The sequence below is a fragment of the Chrysoperla carnea genome, chromosome 1, assembly GCF_905475395.1.
Source record: "Chrysoperla carnea chromosome 1, inChrCarn1.1, whole genome shotgun sequence".
Classification (NCBI taxonomy): Eukaryota; Metazoa; Arthropoda; class Insecta; order Neuroptera; family Chrysopidae; genus Chrysoperla; species Chrysoperla carnea.
This window is the reverse complement of record NC_058337.1, coordinates 4,731,010-4,758,981: the sequence shown is the minus strand read 5'-3', so window position 1 is coordinate 4,758,981 and position 27,972 is coordinate 4,731,010. Positions and strand designations below refer to the sequence as shown.

At 31.2% G+C, this 27,972-nt stretch overlaps 3 protein-coding genes across 3 annotated transcripts; 1 reads left to right on the top strand and 2 right to left on the bottom strand.

Annotated features, from left to right (window-relative positions):
- Nucleotides 1-1,085: 1,085 nt before the first annotated feature.
- Nucleotides 1,086-5,558, bottom strand: LOC123300832 (transcription initiation factor TFIID subunit 5). Its single transcript, XM_044883483.1, has 7 exons — nucleotides 5,497-5,558; nucleotides 4,632-5,428; nucleotides 3,913-4,316; nucleotides 3,006-3,199; nucleotides 2,519-2,810; nucleotides 2,224-2,440; nucleotides 1,086-1,514 (listed from the first exon to the last, which is right to left on the bottom strand). The coding sequence occupies exons 1-6, from the start codon at nucleotides 5,554-5,556 to the stop codon at nucleotides 2,229-2,231; spliced, it is 1,959 nt and encodes a 652-aa protein (XP_044739418.1). The 5' UTR covers nucleotides 5,557-5,558; the 3' UTR covers nucleotides 1,086-1,514; nucleotides 2,224-2,228.
- A 1,054-nt stretch (nucleotides 5,559-6,612) lies between these two features.
- LOC123300843 (GDP-fucose transporter 1) lies at nucleotides 6,613-9,073 on the bottom strand. The gene is made up of 5 exons (XM_044883494.1): nucleotides 8,834-9,073; nucleotides 8,454-8,658; nucleotides 8,160-8,385; nucleotides 6,992-7,284; nucleotides 6,613-6,859 (listed from the first exon to the last, which is right to left on the bottom strand). Exons 1-5 carry the CDS (start codon nucleotides 8,905-8,907, stop codon nucleotides 6,659-6,661), a joined length of 999 nt encoding a protein of 332 aa, XP_044739429.1. The 5' UTR covers nucleotides 8,908-9,073; the 3' UTR covers nucleotides 6,613-6,658.
- Nucleotides 9,074-22,434: 13,361 nt separating this feature from the next.
- LOC123299744 (porphobilinogen deaminase) lies at nucleotides 22,435-25,821 on the top strand. The gene is made up of 5 exons (XM_044882076.1): nucleotides 22,435-22,651; nucleotides 22,726-22,798; nucleotides 22,866-23,052; nucleotides 23,782-23,864; nucleotides 24,339-25,821. The coding sequence occupies exons 1-5, from the start codon at nucleotides 22,604-22,606 to the stop codon at nucleotides 25,496-25,498; spliced, it is 1,551 nt and encodes a 516-aa protein (XP_044738011.1). The 5' UTR covers nucleotides 22,435-22,603; the 3' UTR covers nucleotides 25,499-25,821.
- Nucleotides 25,822-27,972: the final 2,151 nt, after the last annotated feature.

The window sequence follows — 27,972 nt, the reverse complement described above, 5'->3', positions numbered from 1 at the left end:
AGGCTCTTGTAGAGTCTAAAAAGGCAAAGATAACAAAGTTACATGCTGACAAACAGGCTTGTGCACAGGAATCATCCAAGGGGGTGGGGATTCGAACTTATGTTCATCATAATCGGTCATAAAGTCAATTAAAACAAGAAACTCTTTTTCGAGTTAGAGAACAAACATATTATGTCAAAATGTGATATTCAGTCACTTCTGCGAGCTTCAGAAACAAAAAACTTACAAAACTGTGTGCGCATCGATCTATACACCGCGATGTATATTGAGCGAGAGCGTTTAGCCGATCTTTAGACATTATAGAGCTAAAGTATGTTTTAAGACAACTTTACTTTAAGTGAATTTTTGACGTCCTGCTCGAAAATCATCGTGCAAAATTGGAGTATGTTTTTTAACGCGAGCTTTGGTTTCTTCAGTTCCATGTCATATTAATCATAGAAATCGCTCACATTTCGATAGACTCGTCATAATCCTGGTTTCCTGTTTGAAGTAACTCGACTCAAAAACTAACTAGTTAGTGGAAATGCGTTTCGTAAATGGCTGAATTTACAGAACTGTATTGATAGTTCAAATTTATCTGGAGAGGTTCTCAATTAAGAGTTTGATAACCAAACCCCACTTCCTGCGCACAGGTTTAAAGAAATAAAGTGTCTGGTTTTTATTTTTGCATAGTGTACAAATAAATAAATCCAATTGCCCAATTTATAAATAATTGTTTTTATTTTTCCATTTTTTGTGTTAAATGTTTTGTCATTTTAAGCTTAGAATTACTATGTATAGATTTAAAATAAAAAGAAACAAGCAAAATATATAAATACACAATCCAAGGCAATCCTCCCTCTTCTAACCCTTGACCCTAGTGTATCTTTACGATCATAATCTTTATTTAAAAATAAACAACAGATGAAGTAAATGTTTAAAAAGTAATTATTAATAAATAATAAAGTAATATTACATAATTAATTAAGAAGTATACATATTTTATTTCGTAAATTGATTTATTTTGTAATTCCATAAAAATTGTAACAAATAAAATGAAAATATTTGAAAAATGGTTTCTTTTTTTATAATTTAAAGTTTGTCCTTTTGTCCTTAATTATTAAATTTTTTTTTTAATTTATAATAGTTCTGAGGCCAGGCATGTTATTTTGATGATGGATTTCAAAAGAGAGATGGAAAATTGATGAATGTACGAAATATATAAGCATTTTGTGAACCTCTATAAAAAATATACTATGCCCGATCCTTAGATCTTCAATGACACCTAAAAAAGTCGTTCTTTCATTTAGCTCTGACATTTAACGAAGATCGAGTTTTTCACTTATTCACCTTGTAATACTTCACTCTGAAGATGACAGCAAAAATTGTACTAGGTTATTAAAAATCACGACAGTTTTATTTACAGCCATATTTTTTTAACCTTTATTAGAAAATTTTGATCTGAAATTCACTTAAATCCAAAGATATTTGCTCTGAATCTTCTAAAACCATCGTTGAGAGAAGTTGATTATATCCTGAAACCGAAATTAATTCTGAATTTTGATAGTCTTGTAAAAATTACGAGTGAAATTTTACAAAATTTAGAAAAACACCCAGCGCTTTATCCATGTAACTCTCTTTAAATTATCGGTTGATCCGTTGAAAGGTTCATCCGTTTAGGAGCTACGATGCCACAGAGAAACACGCTAAACTTATAAAGTGTAGTCCCCTTTGTTTAATTATTTTAGTCTTTCACAACAATTAAATATTTTCTGGCCCCTCTGAAAGAGTTCCCGGCTATGAGATTTTCGTTTAAAGAAAATTTGCTTGATGCGACACCTCATGAGGCTATCTCTATAAAAAGAATTTTTATGCTGCGGGAAACTTTTTTTGGTCGGCCAAGTCAATCTTCAATTCGCGGAGACCTTTATCGCTACAATTTAGGGACTCCATGGAACTCGAAACCCTGGACACTTTAACACAGTGCTTGATAATATCTAGAAATCAGATTCCATTGTGGATGTGTACCTTTCGCCCTTATGCTATAAAAATTTTCCAGGGGGTCTTTGTTGGGTCAATTCAATCTTCAGCACACAGATCTTTTATTAAGGTTCGGCCATCTGCGGATCCTTCTTTTACACTCAATCTTGAAGTCATTTGGAAGTAGTTTAAGAATTTGGGGAATCCTTTGAATAAAGAAGGGCCTGAGCCCAAAAGCTTTATAAAAACAAAAATTGTACAAACCTTAGTTATGATTGTTCATACATTCCAATCGCTAATAAAAGATTACGTCTAGTAAAATGTAAACACAAAATCGGTGAATTTTTGGTCGAATATGATCGTAATAAATATCCATCGCCCGCTCGAACATCTGGATTATGTGAAACATTTACATCTTCGCTGTTTGTTTCTTCTAATAATTTTCCAAAATCCCACATTTTTAATGTACTATCCAATGCTCCTAATAACAAATTAATTGTCTAAATACTCTGTGTATAATTCAAAACAAATTTTCAAACAAAAGTTGAAATATTTTTACCTGATGCTAAAATATTTCCACATCGACTAAATGCCAAAGAATGCACCGGTTGTGTATGCGCACACAGTTCAGCAACTAAATGTCCATGTGCTAAATCCCAAACTAAAACACGTTTATCAGAACCAGCCGATGCTAGAAATTTCCCTTCGATTGAAAACGCTAACGCATATATTGAACCTTTATGGCCAGTCATTAAACGTACTTGTACACCCATTACACAATCCCAAAGGCACACGGTACGATCACTTGAACCGGTTGCAATGTAATTCGAATTTGGATGAAATAAAACAACCTAGAAAATCAATTTTTATTAGTTCACAAACAATAATTTCCTTGTAGCTCTATCCGAAGTGAACCAATTTTCTTGAAACATAGTTAAGAACACTCTCCAATAAATTATCTTTCAAAAAAATAAAATTCGGTTCATCCGCTTAGGAGCTACAAAGCCAACACCCCTCTTTTTGCCTGGGTGGTTACAAAAACTTACATCAACATCTGAATAGTGACCAGCGAATATATGTATTGGTTGATGACGATCTGTTGCCCACAATCGAGCTGTTTTATCGTGTGATCCAGTAGCAAAATAATAACCATGCGGTGAAAATCGTACATCCCAAACAGGGAAAATATGACCTTTGTAACATACCACACATGTCCAAGTATGTAAACTCCATAATCGAACTGTAATTGGAGAAATTTTTAGTTTTATTGCCTCTTGAGGAATAAACGTGAAGGGAACCTAGAGGTATGCAGATGGGCGAGGTTTTAATGAATTAAAATAATTTATAGCAGTTGTGATCAAGAATTGACAGTTATGAACTCAGATAGATCTTGGTAGAACTAGACAAGGTATGCTCTTTTGTAGGTAGGAGTAAGATGGGGACATTCTCTCACTCTCTTGCACGGTACCCAGTCAGCGCCATAATCCTTATTTATCTATAGTGTAGGCGCTGAGTATACATTTAAAGGTTCTACCGAACAAGCAGTGTATTGTATTTTGTAAAGACGTATTTTGACCCGCTGACTTCATAAGAACTTAAATCTACATGCCCTGAGAAAATTAGTCGACATTGTCACAGAAAAATGAGCTAACCTAAAAATTGGATGGAAAAATCGATCTATTTAGGTTTCATTTTTAGAAAATGTCGTTTTATCCGTGTTTTCAGGAAAAACTGAAACTTTGACTGTAAAATATGACTCTTCCTGTCATCTATTGGCGACGAAATAAAGTACATTACCGGGACATTCAAATTGGTATCTGTGTGGAGACATTTTAAATGGTTCTCTCAAATAATGATCTTACAAAAATAAACCTCAGGCTATTGATAGAACGAAGTGATGGGTACACGTCAGATCTAAAATAATTTAGGCATGGATTTTAATGTACTACTTACTAGTTCCATCTTCTGAACAAGACAACACCAACGTCTTATCATTTGAGAATGAAAGACGATAGACAGGACCACTATGTCCGAATAATGTTCGACATTTCTCAGCATTCCTTTCATCCATCATCCGTACAAGAACATCGTCCGCTTCACGATCAATATCTTGTAATTGATCCGCTGATTTCATTGCTTTCAATTTTTGTGGTACAAGTGTCCATACTTTAATCATTGATTCACTAAATCCAACCGCTAATAAACTTGAATCTTCTGATATTTCTGCGCATGTCACACTATGTACACTATTTAAGAGTGTATAAAAGCATGCTGATGGTAAACTTTCTGGTCCGAGTGTAATTCGTTTGGATGCTTCACGTAAAGCTTTTACTTTTTCCATTTTATCCGTATCTTTTCTAGAAATAAAAACCCCCAGATATTAACAGATTGGCTATCGCGATAATTTTGTAAAAAACCTTAGGTCTTTAATAGATCTTCCAACAAGAGGTGTCATTTTAAATTTGCCACCTTTTCTTCAGATGTGAATGATTTGCCTTGCCCTTATAAAGGATTACAGAAGATAAGGGAAGGACAGGAAAAAACTTAATAATAATATGTAAGATTGCGTCTTTTTTTTAAATTTTAAACGACACCTCTTGTTGAAAGACCCTGTACTAAAAGAGTATCGAATTGAGAGTAGATATCTAGAAATTTAAATAGAAAACACTTACAAATCAGGCAATGGTATTCGATCCGGTGGCGGAGCATTAGGATCTGATTTAGTTTTCTTCGAAAATAACGGATCTCGTCGCATTTTCTTCTTTTTCGGTTTATCCGGTGTCTCAGGATCACCATCTTCATCCTCCTCAACCGGTGTGGCCATTAAAGCTTGTAAATCGGGTTCTTTCGGTAATCCATAATATACTTTTGTTTTGTTTGCTTGACGTGTTGCCTCTCCCAATACCGAACCGGATGTTGCATCAATTTGTGATTTATTTCGTGCAACTCCTTCATACATATCAAAATATAAATGTTCTTGAACGATATTCAAGATAACAGCAGCGCGTTTCTCTTGAAGATGTCGTTTTAATAAAGACAGTGTATCACGAGACATTCGAATTACGAATGAATTCGATTTAAATGTATCCGCTAATTCGTTACTTTTCATATGTTCTTTTGTTGTTACTTGCATTAATTTCTTGATATCATCCTGATAATATTCATCTTGTTCCGGACCAAATTTCTGCATTAACGCAATTGCTTTCGTTGAATGCCCATTATAAACGAGCTCCAAGTACATATGAACTAATACGGGATACAAAATCATTCCTAATTCATGTTTGTAAATATCTAATGATCCTTCGACGAATTTTCTTAGTTCAATGTAAGCACTTTCGTAAACTTCTGGATCACCTTCACTCTTGTACGCTGCTAATACGCTGGTTACATCGGAATCGGAGCTGAAATGTTCACTGTTTAATGCATCTTCTGGTATATTTGCTTCTTTTTTCAAAAGGTCTTCGGTACTCTGTGCGAATTAACAAATTTTATCGTATGAAATAAGTTCTCAAAGAAATGTTCATTATATGTTTTTACCTTTAAGTTATACTTTTTGAGTACTTGCAGAACTGCTAATAGAGTTTGTTTATCTTCCATTTTAAATTAAGTTAATTCCAGAAAATTATTCAATTTACAGCAAAAATCATCACTTTCTGAATAGTCCCAAAATACAAACAATAAATTCAAAACTAGATTTTGACAGTAACCATAAATGCTTTATATCAAAGAGAACAACACACGCTTGTGTGAGCTTAGATCACAGACTTCATTAAATTTATAGTCACGTTAGTGATTCGAAAGGACAATTATCTAGTTATTTATCGGTAAGTTATTTGGTTAATTAGCTGGTAAAATAAAGGGCTCACACAGAATATATTGATTATTCAAAAACTCTTCCCTTCCGAGCTATGCCCTTTCAAAGATTATGCCCACATGAGATATTGATTTCTTGTTTCGGTTAAAATTTTTGAAAACTATGGATAAAGGTAGTTTTGATCATGCTGATCCAAAGTTATTATGGACTCAACCTTCAAAAAACTTTCTCTTTTGAGCTACGGTCCTTCAAAAGTTTTGCCCACATCGGGCTGTAGCTCGGAAGGGTAGGATTTTTGGAGGTTGATCCCAAATGAACTTTTGATCAGCATGATCAAAACTACCTTAATCCAAAGTTTTCAAAAAATTTTAACCGAAAGTGAGTGATTGTAATGTTTCATCTAATTCTTTAGCTGTCGGTAGTAAGCTGGATGCTTACTACCGACAAGACCTAACGTAATCGATAATGTTATAGCGTAGGTATTCGTAAACACTCGTTGTAACAAGATGCTTACTGCCACCGGTAATAATGTCCATTAAGACGATTGATAAAATCGAATATGTTATCATTTTAAAAATTTCGTAAACATTTGAATAATTTACAAAAATAAAACGAAAATTAAGAAACTATATTTAATTTCGATGAGAAAAATTTTTTAAAAATTTATTACGTTTATAGTATTTAAGCTTGGTACCGTAACTCGTTTTCAAGTAAAAACCAATCACGTGATGGAATCCATCAAGTTTTAACTACGATACCATATAGAAAAATCCTCTACAGTAATGTTGTTTTGACAAGGACCAATACTCAAATGATTTTACAACAGGACGTATTTTATTAAATAAATAATTATTACACATAAAAAAATATAAAAGTCAATAAATTTTATTTGTGAAGAAGCAATTGATGTTTAGCTTCCATTTCCAATTGTTTAAATCTTGCATACGCTGCACTACCAAATAATACAACAAAATTTGAAAACCACCATAAAGTTGATCTTGTCTCCTGAAACCAATAGCTTGCCATAACTGTTTGAGCACAAGCTTTAGCTGTCCCCGATATGTTATGCGTAAGCGGTGAGGTTACCTGATCAACAAAACATTAAAAAAAATTTTAATTACGATAAAAATCAATTATAGTGCAATAAAATGAACCTTCGAATCGGGCTAGAAGGAGAAAAGGAGGCTCATTTCATTGAACTATACTATTGAAACGTACTTTTATTTGAAGTGCTGTTACAAAACCAATAGAAAATCCACAAATACCACCAATGAATAATGCAATCCAAAAATATGAATCTGATAAATTTGGATAATCTATAATTTCACCTACTTCACCCGTGAATATAATTAACGGTAAAAATAGGAAACAGGAGTAGACATTGTTATAATACGATAACAGCCATATTTCATGATTAACATATGGTAAAATTTTCTTTGTATAAATCGAATATAACGATAAAGACAGTGATCCAAGGATACCAAAAATTGTACCCATTATTGATAAACTTCCTAAAAATATTCTTAAATAAGTATTAATTATTCTAATTTAATATCGAAAGACGGAGAGTATCCAAAAATTGGGTAGGAATACCTTCCAAATGTGATTAAAAGTTTTAAAATCTTGAGTACACAGAAAGCGATCGGTCGTTTGGAATATCATTGCTTAATGATCTGACTAACATCACTTGAGAATCAAGAGGTACAGTACGGAAGATCAGGAATCTGAAATTCAATGTTATACGGGCCTGTCTTATTTGGCCAGAGGTACTTGTTTGAATTAGAGCATTGATCAGTGTTGTCAACCGAAATTTTGTCTAGGTGGTAGATATGATTTAAAAAGTTGATAGTTTTCAGCAAATCTTGGTTAAAAGTTGGTAGATCTGATCTTCCCTTTTTTCTGCGCAATCCACCGTGGTGTCTTTTTGTCAGTTTCGGTCGTCTTGAACCAAAACTGGACTTTTCACCTAATATTTTGATTTAAAAAATTTAGAACTATTCTTGAAGGTTGGTATTCTCGATCCTAAAAGGTTGGTAAATTTTCCTTGCGCGGTAGTAGATTTGTGATACTCAAAGTTGGTAGATTTGGCAACACTGGCATTGACATTGTTTTTTTTTCTATCGCTGGTACTACGCAGATGGCGCACATCTTGACGTGGCGGGAGATTTATAATTATATGTTATTTATAATTAAATACAATTAATTACAATTACATAGAATCATATGCACTCAAGTGCCATTTACATCATTAGGGAAGTGCTACATCTGTCAGACACTGTATTTCATTATTTTAGACAGTTGGTATTGACTATAGACCCTGACATTTAAGAGACCCCCCTATTGAAATCTTAGACCAATCGCTTTATGTGCCTCAAATTTGAATTACCCGCAACATTTTCTTGATCAACACCTAACATAAAGCCTCCAATAATTAACAAACAACATAAAACACATCCTTTTGAGGTAGTCTGATGTAATACTAAATAACTAAAAACTACATTAAAAATGGTCGTTAATGATCGACCCACATAATAAAATGAAATATCTACATGCTTTAAACATAAATTATTTAATGCAATCATTGCTGTAAACAGTAACGATAGTGGAAGAACCTAAAAAACATGAAAAAATACTTTATAAAACATTTATTAAATTTTGTCTACGAATATGATATGCATACCTTAACAAATGCATGTCTATCAAATGGATTCCCATCTGGAAACTTAATTGTTCTGGGAAATATTTTACTTAATTGACTTAATGTTATACAAATTCCTGCAGATATAATACACTGGAACCATGTTATAAATAGTGGAGCATTTAAATTTACTCGATTACTGCTTAGTAATTCTTTATTTACGAATACAGTTATTATAGATACAATCCTAAAAATAAGAAGCCATTTTGATTATTATGATGACGTAAATCTTAAAATTTTAAATCGTTCGTGATCTTGCAGAATATAAACATAGTAAATTTTATCAACATTTATTGTAACCTCAATTAAATATTATAAATTGTTTTATTAGGTTTATTAAATAAGAATAAAGTTATAAATACCAATATAATGCAACCACGAATGTAATATATATATATTTAAATGCTAAATTATCTGAACCCATTTTTCTTTTCATGGGTCTTCTTTTTATATTCACAATATACGTCCGCCACGCATAGTTTTTATTGTTGATAACAACACTTCGCCTTATTAAAGGGCTTTATTATCAATCATGTAATCTTAATATATTTTTTTAATTCATTATTATTTTCATATTTCAAAAATGTTAATTGGTACTTGGTACAAAATAATACTTATTTAATGACAGAGTATTTCATATTTTTGACACTACGCCGGAGCAGTAATCCACCCGGCAGTTACTTTATAATTTGAAAAGTTATTTTAATCATTCTGTAAATTAAACACTATTAAAATCTACATCACGTAGATTTGAACAGAGGCGAATTAAAAAATTTATAATACAACAATACTCTGAAAATTTTATAATAGTAGTTTAAAAATAAAAGAACCAATGTGAGATTTCGCGGAAATTTTTAAACCTTGTAGAGCATAAAATTCTGCGTCAATACCAATCATAAAATTTCATGAATGTACACACACGTAGCCGTACTAAATTTGGCTTTTTAAATCATGTATATTTGCATACCAAGTTTGTAACGCTTAGAAATATTGATGGTACGAACGAAATTTTGATATTCGTTGGGTGCGTAGTCATGATAGGTGTACATTCAAATCTACGCCAGCGCTTCCAGTGGGTAATTTTGGCGTAGAAAGTGCTGTTATGACCATGGTCACAGAATAAAAGTAAATGGTACAACGTTGTCGCTTGTATAATTCGTTTCTGAATTAGACTAAATATTCGTCAAAAAATAATCTTTGCTTATTGTTTTTTGCAAACAAAACAGTCAATTACATCCCTATTTAAGCTCAAAGCATCCCTAACTTGTATATTTACATGTTTCTAGGTCTGTTTTAAAAGTTATTTTCTATAGCAAAAAACCGCGATTTAAAACTTTTCCAAAATATATTATATAAGACAAATATAATGTCACTAACTCGATCCGTGCGGAAAATTAACATGTTTGCCTAATAAATTATTTAAATTTCTGATATTTTTTTCGTTCAAATTATTTGTCTAGCGTGTTTTTTTCTAAGCGGTACATTTACCGTTAGTATATTTTTCGTCAAACTTAGACATAATAATCTTGAAAAAGAGGGGTGAATCATAGAATTTGATAAAGGAAGATAAGGGTAGGACCAAAAAAACTTGCTAGAGTAATAATAATATATAAGATTAAAATTTAATACATATAAACAATAATTAAAAATCATAAAAATATATTTAAAAATTCGGTTGACTAAAATTTAAATGTCAAAGTTAATAATCAGTTTTTTATGTCGTTGAAAACCACCTTTTTGGAATATTACTTTCTATTAAATTTTTAACGCAGTTCAATAAAATTTAATATGTATTCATAATAATTAAAAATCATAAAAATATATTTAAAAATTCGGTTGACTAAAATTTAAATGTCAAATTTAATGATCAGCTTTTTATGTCGTTGAAAACCACCTCTTTGGAATATTTAGTGAAAACCTACTTTTAGTCTTGGTAGAAATAGATTCTAGTTCTACCAAGCCTTTAGTCTCGTTAGAAATTCCTGAAATAATTAATTAATAAAAATAATCACTAATTCGTAGTTTGAGCTATTCCGTTTTAATTCACGAATCATATTTTTAATTAAAATTTAGGTCATTTGATGATACGAATATGAACTTTTTATGAATCCCCTTTTTTAATTTTAATAATATTTGATCCTGCAAAAGGTAATTGAGTGACCCAACTAGGGGCAGGCGTTGGTATAACATTATTTTCTATTAAATTTTTAACGCAATTCATTATATTTGGTGAAGTTATTCGTATTTGCATATCAAATTCCTCCGGTAATTTATCATCGTTTAATAATCGACGAAGATTTATTGATTTTTTTGGTTTTAAAGTTAAAGTTTGTAAAATTGCTGGCTCTTTTCCAATCACCGCATTTGCATATTCGTTTAGAAATTTTGTCTTTGTAAAATCATAACCAAAGTCCGTTTTTGTAAATGAATTTTTTTTATCTGGCAATGCAAAATCGCTTTCCATTCCATCCAAGTTTTGTGTTTTATTTTCTTTATTCTTTATCAACTGAATTAACGATTTTATTAGACGTCCATTTAATGGCCTTCCTTTAATTTCTTTCGAAAGTAAAGCATCTTTTAAAGCATCAATTACAACAGGTTTAATTGTTTTTGTTGTAGAAAAAATATAATCGTCTTCTAGTACAAAAGCAAAATAATTTTTATTAATTTGTGCCCGTTTTGATTTATTTGAAATAAAAATTTGGATCCAAACGATACCATCGTATCGATACAAGTGTATTTGATGCGAGATATTTTGACGATGAAACGACATATTTAAAGATTGTCGAATATTTTCTAATTGTAATAAATTTGTATCTCTTTTTTCCAATTGGAAAGTATGCCACATTTTTCGATATGAATATTTTGCTGTATCTGTAAAAGTAGGTAGCCATAAATTAATTTAACATATTTACTAAAGTAAACGCGGGTAAAACTTGGGATTAAGCTTTGTCCATTTACTAGATCAAAAGTTATATAGTACCTAGTGGTGCTTAAAAAAATGAGCTGGTGGAGCAAATGAATGTAAACCTGATATGGGCACCGGGACACAGACATTTCAGGAACTTATAAAGCTGTCGACCTTGATAGAAATGGCGCAATGCTGGCAAACACAAGCATCAATAGGAATCCGGGAGTTCCGTTTTGCGAACTCCAAGCTGATCCTTAAAGAGGATATCTTAAAAAAGGCCAATCTTAGATGGGGGAGGAACGTATTTCTGGTACTACAAGAAGATATGGTCTGAGTACAATCGTAAGCGTTCCGAAGATCTTATATTCCTCCCATGGGCCTCTATTAGCAAAGTTGTTGCGGCTATTACAGGACACTGGGTGGACTAGACTATTGCAGGAGCTGTCATAGTATGGAGGAGGAGGAGATGTTGTCTCATCTTCTCTGCCCAGCTACTGCTATTGGCAGCTCCAGCTATGAAAAGATGGACTTAAAAAACGTCAAATTTTTCAGGTATTTAACGTTAAATACTCCGAATTTCAATCGCCAATAGCTCAAAACGTATTGACTTTTCCAAATTGACACTTTTGCTTAGATTTTATCGCTCTATCGATTTCCGTTACCATCTTTCCACTACCTAGAAGGAGAAGTTACCACCCTTTGGGCAAAAGCACCACTAGGCACCATATAACTTTTGATCAAGAGGGTGAACAAAGCTTAATCTCAAATTTTCCTCAAAATTTAGAGATTTCATCTTTTTTTCTTCTCGTTTATTGGAGTAAAATGTGTACTAATTAACTTACAAACTAAATCCGTAAATGTAATCAATTCAATTAATTTCTTATTATCACATTCTTCGGGTTTTGAAACATGTTTACAGATGATACTAGCTACGTTTTCTGTTGTAAATCCAATTTTTTTCTGGACAGCATGTTGTTTTATTTTTTTCCATGTAAGATGTGGTATTTCTTTAATGATATCCGTATACATACATTTTAAACCTACTCTCTTTAAAACTATATTGAATTGTTTGATTAATTCTTCCCCTAAGAAAACATAACATCTTAAATCAGTGAAATATTTAATAAAAAAACAAGTGAAAACAAACAATTGACTGAATTAATTGTTGAAATACCATGTATAGACAGTGTTGATTACTCTATCACATTACACATACATACATGTCACACATACGTAACTGATAATACATACTTTAAAATTTACTCCTAATTTGCGCCCTCGCGGGTAAACAGTGATGTTTACGAAAAAATGTTTCAAACAAAAGTTGTTTATTTTTTGATAAGGAAGATTTTTAACATTTAAACTTTTGTTCTATCTCTAACGGTTTACAAGATTGACCAAATTGACCTATGTTGCTCATTTGGCGAACTTGGTCTCACTTTTTACGTCCTGAGTACGCTGTAAAAATTTCAGCTTGATATCTTTTTTCCTTTTTGAGTTATCGTGTTGGCAGACAGACGGACGGACAACCAAAAATGGACTAATTAGGTGATTTTATAAACATCTATACCAAAATTTTGTTCATAGCATTAATATTTTTAAGCGTTACAAACTTGGGACTAAACTTAGTATACTCTGAATATTTCATATATACATGGTATAATAATAAAAAGAAGTAAACATTAAACTTACGACTTAGTTTATCCATTTTTATAAATTTTATTTAATTCAAGAATCAATCAATACATTTTAAATTGAAAACTATAAACTCGAAATTGTATATATTTATATGTTTGTGTACTAATTGGCGGTTATTTTTGACGTCTACTGCAGTGCCATCTTTAACAATTCTGACTCTTCGATTTGAATATTCATTATTCGAGTCATGTGATTCCGAGTCCATTTAAATTTAAAAGAATTTTTAACCGACTTCAAACAAAACAGAAGGAGGTTATCAATTCGACTGTATTTTTTTTTTTTATGTTTGTTACCTCAGAACTTTTGACTGGGTGAACCGATTTCTATAATTCTTTATCTATTTGAAAGCTAGTGCTTCCCGTGTGGTCCCATTTTGATTGAGTTCTGATAACGGCATCCATGAGAAAATCATAAAAGTCTTAAATTTGCATTAAGTATGCACGACAAGAGGAGGAATAAATCACGCCAACCGATTTCGATGATTCTTTTTATACCATGTATATATGAAATATACATAGTATATTAAGTTTAGTCCCAAGTTTGTAACGCTTAAAAATAATGATACTAGGAAAAAAATTTTGTCATAGGTGTTCATAAAATCACCTAATTAGTCCATTTCCGGTTATCCGTTCGTCCGTCTGTGGACACGATAACTCAAAAACGAAAAAAGATATCAAGCTGAAATTTTTATAGCGTACTCAGGACGTAAAAAGTGAGGTCAAGTTCGTAAATGAGCATCATAGGTCAATTGGGTCTTGGGTCCGTAGGACCCATCTTGTAAACCGTTAGAGATAGAACAAAAGTTTAAATGTAAAAAAAACATTTTTTCGTAAACATCACTGTTTACCCGTGAGGGCGCCAACTAGGCGGAAATTTTATAATATGTACTATATTTGATTATCAGTTATGTATGTGTCACATGTTTGTATGTGTAATGTGATAAAGAAATCAACACTGACTATGCGTGGTATTTCAACAATTAACTCAGTCAATTGTTTGTTTTCACTTGTATCTTTTTTGTTATTCCTATCGCAAATAATTATACTTTTGATTCTTATTCTTGTAGTGAAACTTTTGTTAATGAATTATTTTCAATTAATTTAAAGTATGACCATATATAAAATTAAAATTTGTAAACAATTGATAATTTTGATTTTAGCTTTAAAATCGGTTCCATATAACAATGTGCTTACAATTTATATAAATGAAATCGATTTTTATGTAAATAAAAGGCTTTGAACTTTAACATTTTGTTAAATAAAAATGACAACTTGCTCGGTATATACATTATGGAAAAATTAAATTTAATATTATTTTAAAAAAATATCAATCAGTAGGTATTATATGTGCGTTCACACTTTACACGCGGTTTAATTGCCGATTAGTTTTGTTTAGAGTTTGTCATGAGTGAAAGGAAAAAAATTGTTACTGTTGGCTCTAGAGATAGTCAGGTATGAAAACTGGTTTTTCTCTATTGAAACTAGACCATTGTTATAAAATTCATTTATTTATTTATTCAAGTGCTAACAATTTGCTATTTTAACAAGAAAAAATAATATTGCATGATATATGATTGTTGAAACAAAAAATTTAAGCTTATATACTAAAAATTTATTGATCCCATAAATCCGATCGGAAAATTACCACAGGCATCGGTGTAGTATAAGAGTTTTCCTAGGCTGGTAGCGACCAGATTTCCTCAAACAATTTTCAATAAATGTGAAAAAATCGCTTCTGTTGAGTTAAAAATATATACCGAATTGAAATGATGCATATTAGAAAAATAATTGATTTAGAAATATCTCGTCCACAGTGCGAGGACCCGATTTTCCACTGCGCTAAAGGTCTCTGTACATTGACTTGATCAAAAAAAGAATCCCCGGGGATTGAAGGTTGGTTGAATTAAAAAAAGTTTTTGTGGCATGATCCAAAAATGTCCGGGGTCCCCAATAGCCCTGGATTTATACTAGGGATACTCAGGAGTGGCGATACCTGTTCAGGAGTGGCTGTTTTGAAAAGCAAGGCAGATATCGAAAAATGTTATTCTTATTTTTCGTCTAAATTCATGAAGTTATAATAAAATTCATCATCAAAGTTGAGAATAAGGTACAAATAATTTCAACCCTTAATCTAAAATTGCCTTGGTGCACGTACTAATTAATGTTTAGTTATTGAGATATTTACTCTTAAAAATGTCACTCACTTCTGTTGATATAATCAAAATAAAGTGATAAAAAAGAAGATGGTTATTTTTGCTTTGTAATTGCTTTATACTCAAAATTAAATATCGTATTACTGTTCAAAAATTAGACAGTATTTTTAATTAGGCAAAAAATTAAATTAGCGAGAATCATTATTCAAAAAAAAAAAAATGATAACAAAAAATTATGAAATTAAAATTTTTGATAACATACATGATACTTAAATATGAAATTATTTTACAAAATTTTTATCTGCAATTAATTTTAATTGGGGAAATATTGAACCGATATCATGCTTAAATTATAAAGCACCATCGCAGCCAAGAAAAGTTTAAGCAAAATTAAATTTTGAACAAAAACCTTGCTTCTATATTAAATTGATTTTTCATGTGATTTTACATTTGAAAATAGTTTTTCTAAACTATAAAATCAAGCGGCAATGACGTCAACACATCGCTTACGAAACGCCATCGTACGGATAAATGATAAAATAACATGAATAATGATAAATGGTTTGTCACTCAAACTGGCTTTGACTATATTATAACGCAATTTTCCATAGAAACAAGCCTAAAAAAATGTGAATTTTACTTGATTCCAACTGGCTCGCAGCCTCAGCGGATGTAAATACGTCACTGCCGCTTTTGTTTTATTCAAAAATCGAAAAAAAAACAGACCCTGGAAATGTTCAGAGAAGTCTAAAGTTATTTGATGCAGTAGACTCGCGGTAATCCGGTCTCTGTCTAATTCGGCACCTTTTGTTATCCGACATTACTATTAGAATGCAAATTTTTTATACATTCATGAATTCTTCGTGGCTAAAATAAGCAAATGATTGAAATCTTATCACTTTGACATGGAATTTCTCGGATTACAAGATATTCTTTTTCAAAAAGATCCGGACTACAGAGGGTTTGTGACAATACGCCATCTATAGTCCAACAAATTCGATAATTCGACACCACCTTGCAAAACGTTCGTCAGATTATCGCGGGTCCACTGTACTACTTGGAGCTTAATTTAAAATTTATTTTTTTAATAATAATTTTTTGATATTAATCGATAAAGATCAATTATAATTTGAGTTTGGCATTCAATTTTCAAATTATCAATAATTTTAATTATCAAATTATCCACATGTGGAGTGAATACTTACGTAATTTAAATAAATAATAGACTTTTTATTTTAATATCCAACACTTGTAGACTTTTTAGGGTTCCGTAGTAAATAATAGTTTTTAATAATGCTATAATATTACAAGAAATAAATTAAAAGTATAGAATGTTTTCAATATTGTTTCACAATAAATTACTCAAAAAGTTATTGGTCTGCTGATTGCTTTAAAGCCGTGGTGTGGATGATTTGTTAATTTTATTTTTAGAATACAGAACCTTTTACGATTATGTCTACATTTTATATACGTTTCATGAATTTTAATCGATATATTGAAACAATTTATTTATTCAGGTGTGGAATGAAAATAAAATATATTTATTTTAAGTTTAGAGTAATTATTTTACAAATATTAATAAAAGTCATTAGCCTTCAAATTAAAAAATCAATAAATAACTTCATAGGCGCACACAGATTTGACTTAAGCGTGGAGGTGAGAAACGTTTATTCAGAATTTTTAGTTTGGGGAGCAAATTAAAAATTGTTTGGGCATTTTTGGAGTATTTGGTATAAACACATACGTCTCCAACTAAATCATTGACAATTTCCATGTACAAGGGCGGGGGAGGGGCAGTTACCCTGATATACCCTCCTTTTGGTACGTTTATGAACATCTTGTAATTATAATTATAATTAAGTAATCAATTAAATTGATATTTTTAAAGTATCAAATTAAAAAATTCGTCACGTAAAAGCTTCGTAAACTAAGCGAATCATTTCTTGCAACGAGCAGACGGACGGGTGGACAGACGAACGGACAACCGGAAATGGACTAATTAAGTGATTTTATGAACACCTATACATCTGTTATTTCAAAATTTTGTTCGTAGCTTAGGACTAAAATTAGTATACCTTGATATATATATTTCATATTCAGGGTAGTAAAATATCTGGGGAACTAATATGGTGAATTTTAATTAACGTGGGAATATGTTTTTTATGTATTGTAGCATGTGAATAGGTACACAGAATGGTAAAAGAGCTGGCAACGTACAATAGAGATAAAGTACCTTTGCGTTTAACCAAAAAATATATTATATTTAATAGATTAGGTTATTTTGGCTTGTCCACGAAGGCCACACTTAGGCTATAGAAGCCCATTGTGATACCATATGTGTTTTACCATCTTTCCGCTGATAATTTCATTTATCAGCTCCTCAATTTCAGAGTCTGAGTGCACCACCTTCATGCATATACCATGCACTACACCATTCTATCACAAATATTAATTAAATTAATTTTGTTGCGACGGCGGGAATCGAACCCGCTACCCTAAGCATACCGCGGACGGAATTGGTTACGCCTTAACCAACTGAGCTAATTTAATAAAAAGTATTCAAATCATTTTAGTGTGATTGTAATATTTTATTATGATTTAGTTTTATAGTTCAAAAAATATAATTTAAATTTGCTAGACAGAAATTTGGTTGCTTTAACTATCATGCAACCCACGTTAATTATCGAAACCTGTACTTCATCTCTACCCTAAATTCAATCAAGAAATGAATATCAGAAATTTAACCTTCTTAAAATAAACTCTCGCAAAACGGTTGCCAGCTCTCGTCCCATAACATTTTAATGATATTCATACACACTTATTGCAAAATAAGAATTTTTCATTTAAAAAATTCATATTTATTCAATAATCAAGCAATGCGTATTCTACAATGAAGTTTTCCTTGAGTTATTAAATAATACCGGGTGGACTAGTTACTATTTCTACCTTAACTATTTACGTGTATCTTAAAAACGTACTGCAGTTTCCCCAACTGTACAAAATAGCCCCCTTTTTCTCGTAAATTTTGGTTAAACAAGTTTTTCTCTAGTAAGATAGTGGAACTAATGATGGCCAGGATCTTATTATAGCCCACAATTAATAAAAAAATAAGTAAAAGCTAGATCAAATTATTTCACCAATACAGAGACTCTGATGTACAGTAATACATATGTTGATACTTCCCACATCTAAGTGTCTCTGTATTGATAAAATAATTTGATAAATATGTGTATTTTTTTTTCTTTGTAAATTAAGACAACAAAATAGTTTTTTTTAGTATTCGCTACCCAATTAAATCAATTTACAATAAATTATTGTTTTTTGATAATCTCATCTATATTCTAAAGTGACACCAACTTTGTTTAATGAGTTTATTAGATCTGTGAATGCACAAATCTTTCTATTTTTCCCATGGTCACATCCTCCGAATTAGGCCTCAGATCGAAATTTGGTCAAGAGCTTTTCCATTTATCTTGATAAGTTTAAATTACTGGTATAATTTTCTGCTACCAATAATAGAACACCATGTATTCGCTTCGTGCGTGAATTTCGTTTCCATGACAACGATACACTACTTTAATTATAGAATTGTATGGATGCATATATAATTGTATGGATTGCATTGAAAACTTACATTTAAAATTTAATATTCTTGTTTCACAAATTTAAATAAATAATTATGATAATTTACATTTGAAAAATAATATTTGTACAATTTGATTTCTTATTTTCACAATTTTTAATGCATTAAGTTTAATTAATTAGTGTTTTTCAATCATTTTAATTTGACAGTTTCTATATCATTAACATGTAAAGAATTGCAAATTAGTCATAACAGCCTCCTTTATCTCCAAAATTTTTCACTTAAAGCGCTGGCATCGATTTTATTATCCCTACCATGACTACGCACACAACGAATAAGCGAATTTATGGTATTTTGAAGTTAAGAGGGCCTTATTTATGATTCCAGTACCTTACTTCTAGATACGAGGGAGAAAATGAATGTTAATAAAAAAAAGTATGATAATATTTATCGGTCCACCCGGTTTTATAAAAAAAAATTATATTGAATTTATTAGATATTAAATTATAAATTGTTGCAATCAACTTCTTGATTTAAACATAATTTTTATATGAATTAAACAAGAAATGCAAACGAGGTGAATGCATTTAATTAACTCAAAGATAAAGATTAGATGCTTAAAAGTGGAAAAAATGCAATTAAAATCGTATGATATTATAAATAAACTGGATTTGTTTCCATCTCCAGCCGGCAACGAATATTTTCAAATGACTTGCTCTTAGTCTTGCATATAACTAACCATAGTTAGTTTTGATCTCGCGAAACTGAAAATATGGCGAAAATGTTTTAAGTTAGAAAATAAACATTTTAAGTACCATGACTGGTTAATTTGGATAACAGATAGATAATGTGTTTTTTATAAGTAGAATTTGTAAAATTTAATTTAAAATTGGAGTGGTCAAAACATTCCCATTGTTTACAATTCATTCCAAAACAGTTCAAGAATCTTCTGTTCATTTTAGCCTCAACGTATACTCCGCCAAGAATAAATCTGTTGGATACAAGTTTCTAATGATTAATCATAGTATGTTAGACAACAAAACATAAAATTAATTTTTATAAAATATAAGGATTATTAATATTTTTACGTAACAGCAAACACCAATCAGATGTACTTTCATGGTACTACGACACAACACATGAAAGACTATGTAAGCTTATACAAAAACAAGTAACTTGCAAATACTTGTAAACACGCATGTACAAAAATAATTTTATGTCACATTTCTAAACGACCATTAACATTCCTATCGAACTTTTTCAATTTATGGACACCCTGTACCTACATTCGATATCAATTGTGAATAACTGAATGTTATTATTTCCGAAATCTGAGATTTTTTTATAGAATAACTTTTTTTCGAAACTATTAACAAAAAAAAAGTTTGCATAATGTAGCCAACTAAATTAGGACACTCTGTATATAGAGTATTAAAAAATATTAGATAAAAATAATCTTTATTGTTGTAGAGATCTTCATAATTAAGATGATAAAGCAAAATAAATCAATAACATGCTGAATTGTACAATTTTTATTAAAATTAATTTTACATATTGATAACAGAAACGTTCGTGTCATTCTATCAAAACAAATAGTCAAAGAGCCTGTAAATATGCACAAGTTTTCTTTAACCGAAGAAGGACATGAATTGAATGATCTGTTTCCAAAAAATAAAAACTCCATGAAAGAAATAATATTTGGAAAAGTTGAAAAAAAAGCTTTAGCTCTCCAAACATTTCCCATAGACATTGATTAAGATAGACTTCGTGTGATCAATAAAATTTTTATTTATGATAATTTGTAAATTTGCCAAGGGCTATTTGACTATAAAATTATTTAATCTTAAATTGTACCTAATTTTAAGTGAAATTAATCGCTAAAATTACGTTTTTGTATTGGTTTATTATTATTAAAGGTGTGTTGGGTTTGGCTAACGCATAACTTAGGGTTCCGTAGAAGGTCTCAAAATTTCGTAAATAGTAAGAAAATTCGCATGGAGCTAGCGGAAATATCTTCTTCAATTATTAAAAATTAATTTAGTAAGCAGTATCGTTTAAAAATTTTCCAATGTCTGAATGAGGTCTACACATAAATATAAAATGATTAAGCATATTTTACATTTACAACCTTTGAATACAACAGTGAAAGTGTTTAATAAATTCATTAAATTTGACGTCACAATTCGCTAAACGGATCATGGTGCTAGTAAACAACGGTGTGACAATGTACTCCGTATGTTCTGACATTGAAATCAGCACTCAGATCATCACAAGTTACTTTGGCAATGCGACTTAATAACCAATCAGGTCATTGCATTTGAAATGTGACCAGTCTGCTGAATTGATTTCACAACACATCTTTGTTTTTTTGGTCCAAATCTGCGTTAATCATAGACTATAATGACTAAAAGTCTATCTCTCTTGAATCTACCGTTCCTATAGCAAAAATAGCAAGATGCTTCACAGTTTACCGAAACAGAGGGAGTTATAGCCTACAAGTCTTGATTACTTGCATTTTGGATATGCACAGAGACGGGTTATGGCCTACGCCAACAATGCCATGGCGTAGACGTTGCAGGTAACAAGGCACTGCAAACATGTTAAATTTTATTTTTCCTATTATTTTTTAATTAAGAAAGTGGAAGGAAATAGACAAATTTTTGGTCAAAGGTAGGGAGCCCTAGGTAGATTTACGAAGACTAAAAAAGAGCGGCAGTTAACCCCGTAGCATAGAAGTTAAAAAAAATTAAGCTCGTCTCTGGACATGTCTAAGTTAATAAAAACATCTAGATCATTTGGCTGTGTTCGGTTGAAACAGACTAGAATACGGTTGAGAAGCATAGTGAGTTTTTTGACAAGACATCTTTATAATTTGTTGATCTCATATTATCCCACTTGTATAAAAGACGATGGAATGCATGTTTTTTGCATCTGTAAAAACCTGCAGGTCCAGGTAATCGGATTTATAATGTTTGAGCCCCAAACTTTATACCCATTGATCTTGGGAGCAATCACGGCAAAGTAGCTGTGGGCTTTCTACACTACCTCTGGTCTCGACAAAGCCTCATGATATGAGTACGATAACTGTGGAATCGTGATTTGGCATTCTAATATTTCAAAAAAGTCAAACTGAACAATACAAATGAAGAATACTAACTTCTTGAATTTTTACTTGAGTTTCAAAATATCGAAGGTTTAAAATGTTATTAGAGATTGATCTCTAATAACATTTCCCCATTTTTAGTCATCTCCTTGCGGATTGCCACACCGTTTTTTGCTAGCATCATGAAACGGATATCTAAGTGACATGCGTGAAATTTAAGTGCATGGATCGAGATATGACGTTTATATTTTCAAATTACGATTACATGTACAAAAAAATGAATATAATTTAAATTTTCATTAATTTATGAGAGAATGTTATGTCGTTATTGTGTTCATTTAATTTATGTTTATTAATTAATAAAGTTTTGTTGTTAAAAATTATAAAAATGAGTATTTTTAGTTAACTATGAATCTGATAAACGTGTGATTTATTCTAATTATCCCTTCTTCTCTCATTAAATGATTTTAATAAATTAAAATTAATATTTAAATCGATAATATATTATTTATATTTATTGAATTTAATATTTGGAAAAAAGTTCTAAAAAGCTACTCATCTAAATAACCTTAGAGCTAACTATTGTAACATGGTGAAGGGAAAGTTATAGAAATTAGGGCAAATAGAAAGTAAAAATTTGCACACACAAAAAAAATTGATCTTAATAATTATTACGAAATTAATAATGAGTGGAGATCAAAAAATAATTAAAGTTGGCTCCAGGAAAAGTGAGGTATTATCACGTTTAATTTGTGCTTACATAATTCAATATATGTAATACAGTGATGTTAAATTTTCTCTTTACAGCTGGCGTTAATTCAAACTCGATATGTAATTTCATTGCTTAGTAAAAAATTTCCTCATTATGATTTCCAAATCGGTAAGTAAATTGAATTTTTTATACAATTTTGGGAAAAATTTAAACGATATTTTGTTTGATTTTATAGTTAGTATGAGTACCATGGGGGATCAAGTATTAGATAAACCGTTGCCGAAAATTGGTGAGAAATCATTGTTTACCAAAGAATTGGAAGTTGCGTTAGCTGCAGAATGTGTAGATTTTGTTGTACATTCTTTAAAGGATTTACCCACTGTTTTACCAGAGGGAATGGCTATTGGTGCAGTTTTAAAACGGTGAGTAAATCATATCTTTTAGTAATCCTTATAATCCAGGAATATGGAAAATAATTTGTATTTAAGTTTGTTTAAGTTATATTTTAATCGTCAAAAAACGACGCCGGTTCTCTAGTGGTTTTAGATGACCCGTTTGAAACTAGGATAAACCTCGTAGTTTCTGCGGTGTACACTTCTTTGTAGAATTGGTATTTTCACAGAGTTTAAGTGGAGTATATACAGGGTGCCCATGACTCTATGGATGTAGCTTAAGAGCGTATTCTTTGGACAATTTTAAGTCGAAAGTGCCTTATATATTTTTGTCCAAAACCCAATAGTTAAGGAGCTCTGAGCACTATTGTATTTGATCAATAAAGTGAAGTTTAATGTTTTATTAATTACAAATTTTTCTTCGCATATTAATTTAACTGGTGCCCCCGCCAGTCCTTTCATATTCCTGAGAATACTGTCAATACCCTACGGAAAATCAGAGAATAGGCTGCAGGAACTTCGTGTCGCAACTGCATATAAAGTTGCGCTTAAACTCCTACTTTCAGGCAACATTTTTCGGAGTTTTTGTGGTGGCGTTTAAACCTCTAGGGTTGTTGATAATTGCAATTATCTGATGAAATGCAAGGAAATGTGAAAACTCTTTCTAACCAAGGCTATATATATACAGAGTGTTTAAATAATTAACACTGTTACTTGTTACATTTTTTAATTTACAAACTTTTAACTTTTATATTTCAGTGAAGATCCTAGAGATGCTTTGGTATTGCGGAAAGATTTGAAGATCAATAAATTATCGGAATTGAAACCAGGAAGTGTAATAGGTAAGAAAAAATTGTGTTAAAGAGATTCCCGTTAACTCCAGAGTGACCCGGTCAGATATCCCCTTGTTTTGAAGTGAGTAGTTCAATTGACAGTGTCCTAAGAGTTTCGCCACCTTTCTTAACTGTGCTCTAGTGAGTTTTAGGCGAGAACAGTTGAATGGTCTAGCTATGGTTATACACAGTTTGACCTGTCGTACTTCCTGCGCAAAATCTCTGTAATCAAAATGGGCTAGCCGTAGATGAAAGGGGCGTTTCATTCTCCGTAAAGGCTGGGTGATCTGGTACCCAGATTAGTCTATGTTATTCAGTGCCAGGCGAGTGAGTCTCGAAGCATTCATAGACTATCCTCGATTGGAATCTTGACGTTTTAAGGGCATTGTTGACCACTGAGTTAATTAAAAAGTTCTTGAGTTTTGAAGTGGCCTGGAATTTTTTTTATTTGTTTCTCTATTTAAAAATAATAAATATTTACAGGTACCTCAAGTTTACGACGAACAGCTCAGCTAGCTAGATTATATCCACATTTAAAAATCGAAAATATTCGTGGTAATTTAAATACACGTTTAAAAAAACTGGACGATTTAGGAACATATTCAGCAATCATATTAGCAAAAGCAGGTCTTATTCGAATGGGTTGGGGTTCACGGATATCTCAAGTACTAGATAGTGACGAAATATTATATGCGGTTGGTCAAGGCGCCTTAGCTGTTGAATGTCGTGAGAATGATGTAAAAACACTTGAAATGTTATCAACATTACATGATCCCGAAACGTTGTTAGTAGTTCTAGCAGAACGGAGCTTTCTAAGAACATTAGAAGGTGGTTGTAGTGCTCCAGTAGCAGTTTGTACGAAATTGAATGAAGGTTCGATGAATTTAATTGGAGCTGTTTGGAGTTTAGATGGTAAAACTATTGTAACGGATTCCGATTCTTGTTTATATGAAGTTCAAGATAAAAGTGCTCCGAGTTCATCAGATAATAGTCCAACTAGGGAATTTCAATTATTAGCAAGTACATTTAACCGAGATTTACCTTCGGGAAGTTCTCAAACAGGTTCAGGCGATACAGTTGTACGTAAATGTCCTTATGATTGTTCTTCAAATGGATCTCCGAAAAAGAAGCTAAAATTCGAAAGTGAAAAATCAGAAACGGATAATGGATCCACATCGAATTTATCCGAAATCAAACGATGTCCATTCTCTGGTCAAGTATCTGAAAATGGTTGTCCCATGTCTTCCCTACCAATCGGTATTGATTTTATGGGAAAATGTCCCTACTTAGATAAACATGAAATGTCTAAATGTCCTGTAAATGCTGAAATTTTAGCTATCAATTCCGAAACACCGAAATTACCTTTAAAATGTCCATTTTTCAATACAGAAAATAATACGTGTGGTAATTGTGAACCGAATTTATTAAGTGAATGCCCGTTTAAGGGGAATAATGATGTAGCGAAATTATTTTGTGGTTTAAATGGTTCAAAATATGTGTCAAATGATTGTTTGCGAAAGGTGGAACAATTAGGTATTAATTTAGCGAAGAAATTAATTGATAAAGGTGCTTTAACTGTTATGGAACAAGCAAAAGCTCATATACATGGGACAGCTCATGAAATTAATAAAGTACGTGCATAATTTCGCGAAATCGATTGTAAATAATTTTTAGACCTAGAGTGGCAAATTTAAGATTCCTTTAGGACCCCTCAGGATCCGGGAAAATCTCTTTAACGACCGTTCTGAAGGGTTAAACTTGACTTACTAAGTGTCTTGTTAGTATTAGGTAAATTAGGGACTAGGAGAAATTAATTGCTTTGCAAAATACCAGGGTGGCGATCGATCTAGAAAATTTTTAGTATCCATCAGAATTAAATCGTGAAGACTTAATTCTTCATCGATATCCCTTAATGATAATTATGAATCAATTTTAACCATAGAACCTTCGTTTTAGGCTCGAATTTCATAAGAACAATTTGATCGTCACCCTGGATATCGTTAAACTAATTTTCTAAGTACTCTAGAAAAGAAATTGGTATTTTACTTTAGTATCAAAATAAATTATTTGTTTTGTCCACGGATCGTTTTAGTTAAATTGACATAAAAAAGACTTGTAATTTTGTTTTGAAAATATAAAGTTTTAATAATTGTAATGGATGTTAAAACGATAATTTCGGGCTCGGATTAAACAAATCCAGTTTTGATGATTGAAAGAACTCGTGAATCGGATAATTCACTAAATATTTTGGACATATCTGTCGATTAAAACCGATTCTATCTTGTCTGGAATCACTTCAAACTTGAGACAGACAATACATATATATTTCGCAGTCTATTAGAGCCAAAGAGCCCTTTGGGATCGCAGAATAGGCTTCCAGTTTTTCTGAAATGACTCTTTAAATTTCGATTAACCGCAGGCCTATAACTATTACTTTAGAAACTACTCAAAATTGTCTCTTAAAAAAATAATACATTTTTTAAGAACTCATGAGCCAGGAGTTCCCACTATTGCTCTAAAAGTCTAAAGAATGAACTACTTAAAAGTATCTACAAAATAAGTAGGAGAAGTATCTACTTAAAGATAATTAACGAGTGTTGCTTCAAGTGATTAAAGGATTTTAAAGTGACAAAATAGTCCATTATTCGAACTAGTTTGAATGATTTATAATTTATTTTTACATCGAATTGAGATTAAGGTTGATCGGGCAGTACACTCTAATTTTATACCTTGATTATACCTGATCAAAATAATTGTTTTAATGATTATATTGTTTTAAATATAATTTTTTTAATTATTTTAATTTTTAAAATGACTGAACTAATTTGAGACAAATTCACAACTTCTAGAGCCAAACATCTAGAGCCCAATAATCCTGAACTTGTACGAAATAAATATGGGTTTCTAGTTATATACAAGTTCCTAATCAGAAATAACTTAGATTATTTGTAGACAGTCTTAATAAACTAAGAAAATCACAAATATTGTTTAGAAATCAGCAAAACTATTCAAAAGCTGTAAACTTGCTCTGAATTAGGTGTTAAAACAGAAATCGGTTCATAGTTTCTCATTACTTAGTACCAAGTTTTATTTTGTTTGGTACTATCATATCGCAACTAAGTTTGCTGTAGTTTGTACAGATTACAAGAAAAGATCCTAGAGATAAAACCATAGAGTTGTATAGACATAAGAAACGCAATGAGTGAATTCTTGACCGAAGTGCAGGAGGTAGAAAGACGCGGGAATAATGGGGCTTATCAGAGAGGCGAAGACAGTTATACGCGCCTGCTTTATCTGTATTCCTACAACTATACGCGCCTATTTTATCTGTCTCTCTCTGTCGCGAGCAATCGTTTGAGCGGCGACTTTGTAGCTCTATGGAAAAAAAAAAGACTTAAGATTAGTGAACAAGATGGAGAATGTTACAATGTGCAGACATATCATTTACAATATTATTAAAAAGTACACACCAGTAGCACAATTTTTTTTATAGTTTTATTTTACAATTTACTATCAATTTTCGAAGTACATTTAAAAATAATTCCGTAATATTGAAAAGTGAATTCGAATTGATAGTAGCTAAGTGTTACGAAATTGATATAATTAATTTCTAATCACTGCCATTTATAAATATTTTTTTTACTTGTGCGCTCAGTTTATGAGAGCTTTAAACAACGAAGTACGAAGTTCATCCAGAATGAATAATAAAAGTTTCTAGTCAAATGAGATCTGATGTAAAGGGTTTGTACAGTAGAAAAAAATTGTCTACATGTTCTGGCAAAGTGGCACTCGTTATAAGAGATAAATAATGTATGAGAAGGATAAATTAACAGAGAGTGCGGGCTTTTTTTTTGTTTCTGATGTACAAGCCCAATATAAATAGCTCAACCCTCAACTTAAAAAAGTTTTAAATAATTTGCTTTTAATTTCTTTTCTATTTAACAGCTAAAAATTAACTATTGTAAGAGCAAATTTTAAACTTTGAGAATCGAGCAAAATATATTTAACAAATTGTATTTTTAAGTGAAATAATATGTATGCAGACTGTTACCATCAGCCATTAATTTTTCCCAAAAAAAAAAACTTAGTTCAAATTTGCCAGAGGGGATCCCAAACT